The 11,884-nt window shown below is 35.4% G+C and overlaps 1 protein-coding gene across 1 annotated transcript; it reads right to left on the bottom strand.

The window, feature by feature from the left end:
• Nucleotides 1-5,857: 5,857 nt before the first annotated feature.
• On the bottom strand, nucleotides 5,858-11,292 carry LOC104099420 (dnaJ protein ERDJ3B). Its single transcript, XM_009606404.4, has 10 exons — nucleotides 10,979-11,292; nucleotides 10,729-10,877; nucleotides 10,497-10,626; nucleotides 9,068-9,182; nucleotides 8,249-8,365; nucleotides 8,071-8,157; nucleotides 7,008-7,067; nucleotides 6,833-6,910; nucleotides 6,479-6,550; nucleotides 5,858-6,383 (listed from the first exon to the last, which is right to left on the bottom strand). Exons 1-10 carry the CDS (start codon nucleotides 11,053-11,055, stop codon nucleotides 6,225-6,227), a joined length of 1,044 nt encoding a protein of 347 aa, XP_009604699.1. The 5' UTR covers nucleotides 11,056-11,292; the 3' UTR covers nucleotides 5,858-6,224.
• Nucleotides 11,293-11,884: the final 592 nt, after the last annotated feature.

An 11,884-nucleotide genomic window follows, 5' to 3' on the forward strand; every position in this document is an offset into this window, starting at 1 on the left:
TTCAATGTGATTTTTATGCGTTTTGGCGTCCGATTCATGATTCTAGAAGATATTTTGTTATTTTGATCGCGTTAGCAAGTTCGCGTTATATTTTTAGACTTGTGTGGATGTTTGCTTTGGAGCCCCAAGGGCTCGAATGAGTTTTGGACGCGTTCCAGAGGAGTTTGTAGAGGTTCTGCTGGTTCTGGTGCACTGTTCTCGCATTTGCGAGATCATTCTCGCTTTTGCGAAGATGGGCCGGGGCATGGGAGTTCGCATTTGCGAACAAAATGTCACGTTTGCGAAGTCACTGAGCTCGCATTTGCGACGCAGACAATGTTGGTCGGGCTTCGCATTTGCGACGCCAACTTCACATTTGCGAGCCTCATGTCGCAAATGCGACATCTGAGGCTGTTATTAAGACTTCATTTCGGGACTTAGCCCATTTCTCTCACATTTTCATTTGGTTTGCAAATGTGAAGTTGGCGTCGCAAATGCGAAGCCCGACCAACACTGTCTGCGTCGCAAATGCGACATCTGAGGTTGTTATTAAGACTTCATTTTGGGACTTAGCCCATTTCTCTCACATTTTTATTTGGTTTGGTGGTTTTTGGAGGTCTTGGAGGCAATAGTTTCATCATCTATTGCAAGGTAATTAACTATAAGGATTTAACATGAAAGTTTTGAAAATTTGTGGGATTTTTGAAGAAAAACCTAGAAATCGTATTTTTGGATTTTGACCACGAAATTGGACATGGAATTAGGAATAAATTATATATTTGAGTTCATGGTGTTATGGGTAATATTTATCTTCAAAAAAATTTGGAATTTAGGCATGTGGACACGAGGGTTGACTTTGTTGACTTTTCGAGCGGAGTTTGGAATTGTTATAAATTGATTATTTATGAGTATTAGAGTATATTTTTATTGGTTTGCACATTGTTTGACTAGTTTCGGATCGATTGGCATCGGTTTGAGGTGTTAGAGAGGCGTCGTAGCCGGTTATAGAACTTCGAAGCGCGGTAAGTCTCTTGTCTAACCCTGGAGGGGGGGGGATTTACCTCGTGTGTGTTGTTCTTGTTATATGCTACATGTTGTGGGAGCGGCGCACGTATGAGGTGACGAGTGTCCGTGCATATGCTAGAATCCCTGATTATGTCCGAGTAGACCTAGGTTCACGCCATGCTTTAATTGTACTAATTGAGTTATCCTTGCATGTTTAATTCCTTTATTTCTCGTTACGATCTGGGACTAGGCTTGCGTAGAGTGACAGACTCGCTATTATAGAGATTTGAAGAGCTACTTGATTTGTCGCGGAATAATTGTGTTTTTCCCCTACGAATTTCTTCCGTTGTGCGTTTTCATCGAAAAGCTTCCCTAAATTTCATAACTCACACGTATATTCGTGAGTGGGGGTCAAGGACCCGTTAAAACTTCTTACTCTAATGGGATCGGGTCATTCGCCTCAGAAGAATTAAGTATCATATTCTTATGGGATCGGGTCGTTCGCCTCGGCAGTATCATGTTCTTATGGGATCGGGCCGTTCGCCTCGACAGTATCTTATTTTTACGGGATCGGGCCTTGTGCCTCGGCAGTATCATATTCTTATGGGATCATGTCGTTCGCCTCGGCATTTCTATAAAGCACTCTTATGGGATATGGTCGTTTGCCTCAGCAACTTCATGAAACACTCTTATGGGATCGGGACGTTCGCCTCAACAGAATCGTGCGTAATATTTGACAAAGAAGCCAATGTATCCGTGAGTTTTCCTTATTTGAATTATGACGACCTATCTGGTAGGGACTATTTTATATGTATACTCCGGTTGAGAAGGTAACAGATAATTGAGAGCTTGTGTTTACTGTTCAGAGGAGGATCGTACCACGTACCTATATTTGTTTACACTGTTTATTTACCATGCCTCATACTTATTTACTTTCTATTGTACTTGATTTATTGGACCACTAGTAAGTGTCAATGTCGACCACTCGTCACTACTTCTCCGGGGTTAGGCTAGATACTTAGTGGGTACGCGTTGATTTACATACTCATACTATACTTCTCCACTTATTGTGCAGGTATATATTTTTTGTGGTTTTTTGGGCGTAAAGGCGTAGCTGTTGCGGGGACTTTACAGTGAGCTGCATCCCATGTTACGATTCGCAGCATACGGAGTCTCCATCAGAGTTATTTATATTTTTTTTTCCTGTTTAACTTGTATTCCAGACAGATGTTGTATTGTTATTGTGCCTTCTAGTAGATGCTCATGCATTTGTAATATCGGGTCTTGGGGGTGTTCTAGAATTTGTTATGGATTGTTTTACATTGATACACTTTCACATATTATTTTAACGAAACTATACGTAACCACGATTTATTTTAATGCACTGACCTCTCTATCCAAGTAAGATTCATGATTTTAAAAATAATAAAATGAATAATTAAGTGTTGGCTTACCTAACGGCGATGTTGGGTATTATCACGACCTATAGTGGATTTTGGGCTGCGACAGGACTTTTTCTTTTAACAAATCAAGAACTTGAAGTATGAAGAACATATCCTTCAAGAATGTGCGGAGCAAGTTGAGGCACAATAAAGTTTTTGTTCTGTTAGCAGTGATTTAAAGATGTGGTCATTTGTACATCATGCTACAGTTCTACTGTTTGTTTTTAGGAGTTGATAAAAGTAGCGTCATGCAATTTGGATGGGTATGTTTATAAACAGTGTGATCCTTCAGTTCTTTGTAATGCACAATGAAATTTATAGAGTATGAATTTGATTATTGGATATATTTTTAGATGCGTGGTTAAATGTATATATGTGTGTGAGAAAACATATGGTAATAATTATTATTGGATAACTACATAGAAAAATATAAATTGGTGTAATTATATTTATTTTAATTTCACATCAGCGAAAGAAAATTTGGTCTTTAAAACTCTTTAACAACAAGATTATCAAATGGTTACATGTGTATTAGCGAAGGGAACACTGGTCGCTAAATAGGAATAACGACGAAAAATTTTCTGGTTGTTAAAGGAATTTAACGACTGGATTCTAATCCGGTCGTTTACTTTTAACGACGGAGCCTTTAGCGACCGGTGACGACCTAATTTTGTTTGGTCGTTATTGATTTATAGCGACTGGATTTTCCTTCGCTAAAAGCCATTTTTCTTGGTGGAGAATTTTAAATTAAAATTATTAAGTGCTGGATTTCATTTCACATATTTTAGGGATTCAAATAAAATTAGATTTAAAAAATTTCTAGAGCCATTTCGGCTAAAAAAGGAGTCGGAGCTTAAAAGTGAAAATAGAAACACTAAAATTTTACTTGATAGGGTAAACTTCATAAAGAAAGATTCTAAGAACTTTAATACTAGGTACTATAAGAAGACATCAAACTAGCCCTAATGCAGGTTTAGCTTCCAGGTCAGCTTCGAAATTCCAACCCTCCGCTATACTGCCTACTTGTAATAGTTGTCCTGCCTCAAAAATAAATACGCTTTTAACTTCAATTAATTGTTACACTTTTTTATTTTGACTTGGTGTTTAAATCGTGTCTAAATTAGAATTTATTTCTCATGTTTTCCAGCTCTTTCTTTTTATTCTTATAAAAAATGTAGCTTGGAACTCACTTTTGTGATAAAACATAATTCATGATTTTCAAAAATATAATTTTATCGATGATTTTATTATTATTAGTATTATTATTATTATTATTATTATTATTATTATTATATAGTAATTGAACTTCAGCTCCTATCTTAAGAGTAAATGGAACACTTAAATGGGGCAAATTAATAATTACTCAGCTTGCTATTGATAAAAACAAGTCGCGTAGTTTTAGAATGGGATTTTTTCGTATATATACGAGATTTTAAACTTATTTATCCGGTTTTGTCTAAGTTTTTCTATTTACGGAAAGTAACTAACTTTTTTTACAAAATATATACAAATTCGGTCAAAATCTACAATATATCTACAACTTAAATTCAATTTTTTTGTACAGAATCCGATAAAAACTATAATTTATGTACAATTTATATACAACTTATATACAATTCTGTTAGTTGTATATATTTTGAATGTCGTTTCTACACCTGAAATATAAAAATATATATAACTTGTTTAAGTCTTCTTCTTCGAGTTTCAATCTGAAATTCTAATCAAAACAACCTCGAATCCTCATCCAATTATCTCAAAATTTAGATATAAACTCCAAAGAATATTCTCAATCATTTTTAACTACACCCAATCCAAACAAATATCAATTTTCGAATTCATAGCTTCAAAACTTTTTAATGCCTATCAATTGAGTTTTTAATGGATTAACAAGATTCCCAATTCAATCTACTCGATTCTCATGAATACTATTTAGTTTATTGATTTCAATAAACTAAAAGAAATCTACTTAGAGATATTAAGCTAGCATCCTGAAATTAAACCAACAAATCTATAGAGTACAAGAAACTGAGTGTTACAATTTAAAAACAGAAAGTGGATTGCACGGAATTAATTGCAATGTCCTAACTTCTCTGTTTATATAGTACAATTAATTTAGTTATTTAGCATTTGGATAAAAAAAGGTTTGATCTTTGTTTTGCTTTGAGGATAGTTGCCTTGATTTGAGTTAGAATAATAAGAGTATGGTGCTTTTTAATGGTAAGAGAAGTTTGCAGTCCACAAGGAAGAAAGCGAGGGTGGAGACACCTCTCTAATGGTACTTTATAAAATTTTGTATATAAATGATAAATTGTATATGCTAATGTAATTAGGTGATAATCTCTCTAACAGTAGTAAATAGGTTTATAATGTGGTATAAATAAGTAAAAATCTATTTTAGAATTATTTTTCTCAAAGATCGAATTTGCAGTGTTACTTTCGTTCATCGTGTTAGGTAACACATGGCCCAGAGGCCCAAAATCCCAAATTATGGGTAACATGTATATTGGGAGGCTTGATATGACAGGTTTAGCAACAATGGAACCTCGAAACAAATACAAGGATCCAAGCGGCTGAAGTATTCACTAATAGTTCGATTGGTCAAGTTTCTTCAAGTTCAAAAGTACTTTTTTTTTTTTTTTTAAATTTAAAGTGTTTGGCCAAGCTTTTAGGAGAAAAAAAAGTGCTTATGAGGAGAAGTAGAAGCATTTTGGAGAAGCAGAAAAAAATAGCTTCTTCCTAGAAACACTTTTTTTATAAGCACTTTTGAGAAAAATACACTTAGAAACACTTTTTAAAACTTTGGTCAAACATTAATTGCTACTTAGAAGTACTTTTTAAATTAATTAGCTAAACACAAATTGTTTCTCACCAAAAAATACTTTCCAAAAAAAACTGATTTTTCCACCTTGGCCAAACGGGCTATAAACCTACCACACTTAACCACACCTAATATTTACACCAAATCAAGCAATTTAATCTTAATAATTAAAAATTAAAGTGTATTTATATGTATAATACATGTCTTATATTTATATATTCGGCGCAAACACCAAGTACAAGTAAGTGCATTAGCCTGCACAAGTGAAGCAATCCAAGTCCACAAAGGTACTCTTCAGATGGGCTGGGTGCGTGTTATTACCCAAACTCAAATCTATATTTTGGAGGGATTTTAACATAAATTGTCGGCCAAATTCAATGTTTACTTTTATTAGCCGGTATAGATAGATTATACACTGATTGTTTATGACTACACACATATTTAATATTGATTATACATATATTATACATCTGTGTGTTATTTTTAGTTTAAGCAGTTGGGTGGGCGGCTATTTGGGTTAATTCAGTATTTTGGAGGCCTGAAATTTCACATTTTGAGTAAACCCAGCATATTAGCATATCAACCTGAGTCTGCATTATGTGGGGGTGAAGAGAAGAATAACAAGACGTTACATTTGTCATTTGCATAAACCATCTGGGATTAAAACCCGTAGTCCTTACTGACAAGCGTCCTAACAAAATAGACGACCTCAAAATATTGCAGCACCTATACATATTTCCATCTACTCTACAATCATTGTTCGATACACATATAAATGGCCTCTACTCTATACCTCAAATGAGCACCTCCATCCTAAAAAAGATAAAGGAAAAATGAATTCGATAGAAGGGCGTGAAAGTTAAGATCACAAAAGCTTGGAAGGTTATAGCAAGTCAGACGCATGGTGCAGCTTCAAACAGATGCACGGATTTTCATCACTGGAGAGTGGAGACCAAAGAAATAGTCTATTATGGGGTATCTTAACCAAGAATTTCCTTGATCTGTTTCTTCTGGTCCTCCGTCAATGATGTGGGGAAAAGAACCTCAAATTTAACATATAAATCACCCTTCTTGTCACTAAAATGCAGTGGCATCCCTTCGCCTTTAAACTTTCTCACTTCCTTTGGTTTAGTGATTCCCTAGGGTATATCAATAATCATTTCAGTACAAGGTCATATAGCCAAACAGATAAGTATGGTTGGTTAGTCTGTCAGACATGTATGAAAAAATATACCTTTGAACTAATATCCACTAGATGATCATCGAGATGTTTAATGGTCTTCTCAAAACCAACCAGAGCTTGCACCTGAATCGAAGTAAAAGAATCAATTAACAACACCATTATACCAACAAAGAGCTTGCACTACCGTCCCTACTAGCACTGTATCAGGCGTCAGTTTAGTTGAATTTATATTCATGTTTCCTGGATATCAATCTCTCTAAACAGTATAGCATCAATCCATTACTTTAATTCTTCTTTAACGACCTTCATCTTTTGGTAACTTAAAATGTTTAATTCTACGCCAAGTGAATAAAAGGGCTAATTGCAATGCACTGTGGTAAGTAAAACGAAGTATGTCTAGGTTACCAGAGTTATAGTAACAGTGGTGCGAAGGTCGTTTCCTTCTCTTTTGAACTGGTCATGAGGAGCTGTGCGGATGCGGAACTGTCCCAAAGTATGAAAAGGAACCAATATAAGTCACAGTCAAGGCATACATCATGACGAAATAAGTCAATTGTTCAGCATGGAAACAAAGTCTAACCTTCAGGTCTCCAGGTTCACCATCTATCTTAGGCTCACCATCCTCATAAAAGACCACTTCCTGTAAAAAGAATGTTCTATTCTTACTAAGAAACACACAACACAACCAGAAGCAGTTTCCTGCCATTTCGGCATCAAGTCTAACAAGACATGACATGAAGAGAAAGCATTTCTAGGCAAAAAGAAAATGAATGCCCCTCAACATTATGATCTAATGTTCACGCAAATATTTAGCCCCTTTAAAAAGGAGAAATGAGTTAGAAGAATACACATGATATGACTAGCTCACAGTTTTAAACAAGAAAAGTTCGATAGATCCAAAGAAATTTTGAAATGTTTCCTTGTATTCAGAAAATTAAGAAAGGAACTAACAACGAATTAAGCTTCTTTACGGTGAAAGATAATATGTCATAGACAAGATATAAATTGTAAATGCTAAACTGTAAATAACATTCATATCAAAGTGCACCACATGACAAGCCTAGCTTTCAAATGAACCACCATCAGACTGTTCTTGGATGAACCTAGGTGCACCTCAAATCAGCATCTAGTAGAGGCTATTATTTACTAAGAGTAAAAATAGTACTTTCTCTGTTTCAATTTATGTGAACCTATTTCCTTTTTAGTCCGTGCCAAAAAGAATGACCCCTTTCCTTATTTGGAAATAATTTACCTTTATGCAATGATTTATAGCCACACAAAATACATGTGCCTTATTTTACACCACAAGTTCAGAAGTCTTCTCTCTTTTCTTAAACTTCGTGCCCAGTCAAATGAGTTCACATAAATTGAAACGGAGGGAGTAAATGGCTTTAACAGTTCAGGTAGACTGATCTAAGTGGCCAGAAGGACATTTAAAACGAAATTATTCTGCTAGCCAAATGAAGCTCCTGAGAGTACTAGCAGTGAAAAGGGTACAAGGAAGAAAGTACATCAAAATGCATAAACACAGGCTTATGTTCAGCATCTACATCAGAAAAGGGATCATTGCAAACAAATAAGAGTGTAAGTAGCTTAATAAACAACATCAAGCATGCAAGTCAAAAATGTAGAAGAAAGCTCACCTGACCATCTTGCATTCCTTTCTCAATATCCACAGTAATGTGGTAGCCCTCCCTTTCAAACTTCACGTTGGGGCATTGGTCACAGACCTAAACAGCATAATTGCAGAGTTTAACATAATCTAGATGCTGCACCAAAAAGCTTGAAATTGACATCTAGAACTTTGGACCGAAGATATACCTGCTCAGTCATCTGCTGAAACATTCCTGGACCGATTTGTCGATGATATACCTCATTTCGGCAGTTGCACCGCCTCTTACCCGGTGCCGGTTTTAAAATGTTTTTCTCCCTCCAAACCTGTATTTTTCACCAAACACAGAAGAAAAATTTCTTGATAAGTACAACATGTAGAAGAATTATGACAGTTGATATCACCAGAAAAGAAATTCTAGGTTTAGACAGTTGCGTGGCCAGGAATTCAAACAAACTGATTCGAGAAATGCAAGAATGTCACACTCTAGGATATAATATTATGACCTAAACTAATTTTGAAACCCCTTTGCCACTACAGTAGAATTTTCCTCTATGTTAAGGGGATCCAATCTTTTATATATAAGCAAAATAAATAGTTTTTTTTTTCTCTATTTATGCAGTATAATTTTTTGACAATGTGAAATCACAACTCCAAATGGCTGCGCCTGAAAGGATCGGTCCTCACATAACTTCTTAGCCATAACTACTACGTGAGAGTATCTCAAGACCAATGGGAGATAATTCTCAACTTAGCTTCCCAAATCTCTACTTTATGTCACTCATGAGTTGTTCGACACACAACAAAGGATGAGAAAGCTCAGATCCTTTTACTGTGCATTGCCGAGTGAAATGGAAAAAGAAGACACATGGAAAGCATGTGATAGCTTCATATAACTTTCTGAAACCGCACATCTATTTTTCCACGATCTAGATAGTGGCACCCTTTGCCGTAGTAGAGAGGCGATGATGTCAACTTGACAAGGAGTATTTAGCAAGAGAGGTGCAGATTAGTTCACAGTAATTCACCTTCAAGGAGCCCCCATTGTATAAGTCTTCCAATGTTGCATCCAAATCAACAATTACATCATCACCTTTCACAACCTTCTCTTCCTCCTCCTCCATTGAGCCCCCACCAAAAAACCTTCAGAGATTATTCATTTTGTTAGCAAGAAAGATAGCACATTCAAAACATTTAATCATCATAAGATAACGAACCAACAACTTCAGGAGAAACCAGACAAACTAAGGAGAATTATATCTTTGAAAGAAATATCCGAAAATCATGGCACTAATAAGTGTATGTAGGGTGTACTTCTCTAACAAGCAAGCAACAGAACCAACTACTAACATTTCCAACCAGCTGAAAAGATAAGGCAGAGAGGGCATCATCACCTAGTAAAAATAAATGAACATAAGAGTTATCTCTTAAAATGTAATATACGTGTGAAGCCAATGTTTGCAACTAACTTAGAAAGATTAACAGAAACATGTCTGACATACATGAATAGAGCATAGCGTAGTACCACGAACAATGCAACTATGAAATATTTAACATAGAAAAAGTATCATGGTAGGAAATTTTACTTAGCACAGCACAATGTACTTTCATATAGAAATTATGTCTATGGAGCTTCTTACCATCATAATTGGTGAAAGTCTCGTTACTGTGTCTATCTAAATATTTCATGTTGGAATCTTTTTAGAGTATCTAGAATGTATCTTAGGGAGTATCTGGTAAGCATTCAACAGAAAAAAGCCATGATAAAGAAACATATAATTTTCACCAAAAGTAAGATCCAGAATACCAACAATACTGATTTGAAAGATTAGACATTGGGACCTATTTTTCTAACATATAAGAAGTTTGAATGCATCTAAACATCAGTTAGACTACAACACCCTTAACCATATTGCAGGAAAATGGTCAATCATTAGATATCAAAAACCCATAAACAATGGATAAATTCTTTAGATAGCTAAATGTAAGGGAGATAAATTCATATAGCAGCCTTGCAGCGCAATGTAATAAAATAAGGTGACTAGATAACGAGAACCAACTATGATTGTGTATATGGGTAAACTGAAAACTACAACTGCCGCTGATATAGCCTAAGCTTATGCTTGTAACCAGAATTATATAACCAGGCCATGTGCCTACTTGATAGTCCTTTACCACAACTAGCTCAAGATCAGTGGTTTGCCATTTTTTAAGTTAAAAGGTGCAACCTTATACCTATTTCTATCCAGTGGCTTTACGCAATTATTACAAAACGATCACAGCCATCCGATCAATCAATCAGATATCGCCATAGGGAGTATCTCTATTCAGTTCCATTTCATTCCAGCAAGAATATGCAACCAAAGAACGGATATAATTCGTAAATGAGCAAAATGAATATCAACAGCGCAGAAAAAAAATTGAAGGATAAAGTGGAACTATAGGAACTGAACATACTGGCTAAATATGTCTTGAATGTTCATTCCAGCACCTCTGCCTCCTCCGCTAGCAGCGTGTTGTTTAAGACCCTCTTCTCCATACCTGTCGTATATATTCCTCTTTTCACTGTCCGACAGCACTTCATAAGCTGAAAAGTGAAAATACCCCAAGAAGATAAGTAATTACACAAAACTGATATCCAAAAAACCCACCTAATGAGTAATAATCAATAAAAGTAAAAGCAACGTACCATTATTGATTTCAGCGAATTTCTTGTTAGCCTCCTCATTTCCTTGGTTTTTATCAGGGTGATACTTTAACGCAAGCTTCCGATAAGCGCGTTTAATCTGTTCATCTGAAGCACCTTTTGAAACTTGCAATATATCATAGTAACTTTTCCTGAAAAGAATTAAACACACTCCATAAGAAATAGTACGAAAATCACATTTTTACACAAAAACATAAACACAGATAGAGTGGTACTAGTATTAAATACTCACGCTGCAATGGCAATTGATAAAGTGTATGATAAACAACACAACAACAAGAGGATCAACTTTGATCTTCCATGCGCCATTATCTCGTTTGGCACACAGATCAAAGGAAATAAAAATGTTTCTTACAACAATTGTGAAATCTAGGGTTCAGAAACTGGATGTACCAGAACAATCTGGAATATCAGAAGACGTTAGCTAATTGGAAATTTATAATCAATTGAATTTGATTTTATGTTACTGCAAAAGCTTAAAGAAAATTGAACCGCGGAACGGGGCGAACGTTTGAATATTGAATCAACGACTGACTTTACTGCTGCGACGTGGTCATGCGAATAGCGACCAATAAGAGAGGACTCCAACATGTTTTAGCCAATAGGATAATTCCACGTGTTTTCATGCATCTTTTCTGATTCTAATTCTTTTCGTATCTGATGGACAAAACGAATGGAATTTGGGGCTGTTCGGGTGTCTGAGCTGCCTGATGTGGGAGCCCAAACTAGAATAATATTGTATGGGCTATATTATGCCATTAGGCCCAATACTATATCTCAAACTACTACTACACTCTACCTCATTTTAGCATAACCCGACGGCCTAATTTAATGAGATTTTTTCATTCCTATACACTATTTGAAATTTTATTACGAAAAATATTTATATTTTAGTATTTATCTGACCTAAACACATTTTAGTTACAAAATATATACAATCCACCTTAAAAGGCCCCCAATTCATTATTTGTGCCTTCAATCAAGGGATTTAGTTACACTATTTTCCTTTTTTCTCTCCTCTCTCCCCTCTTCTCTCAAGATTGAACTTATATTTAGTGATTTAGGTATAGGAAAACCGAACAATTAAAGCTGCAAAAGTTCCACGAGTAAACTATACCTTGATACAAGGAAGTATACA

This window comes from Nicotiana tomentosiformis, chromosome 1 (genome assembly GCF_000390325.3).
Source record: "Nicotiana tomentosiformis chromosome 1, ASM39032v3, whole genome shotgun sequence".
Lineage (NCBI taxonomy): Eukaryota > Viridiplantae > Streptophyta > Magnoliopsida > Solanales > Solanaceae > Nicotiana > Nicotiana tomentosiformis.

Bases quoted from the DNA above. Each gene is read 5' to 3' on its own strand.
- LOC104099420 (XM_009606404.4), bottom strand. From the start codon at position 11,055: ATGGCGCATGGAAGATCAAAGTTGATCCTCTTGTTGTTGTGTTGTTTA. The intron at 8,158-8,248 runs GTATATCTTCGG...TATGCTGTTTAG, and splicing joins TTCAGCAGATGACTGAGCAG to GTCTGTGACCAATGCCCCAA. The intron at 6,384-6,478 runs GTATATTTTTTC...GATATACCCTAG, and splicing joins TAGTGGATATTAGTTCAAAG to GGAATCACTAAACCAAAGGA.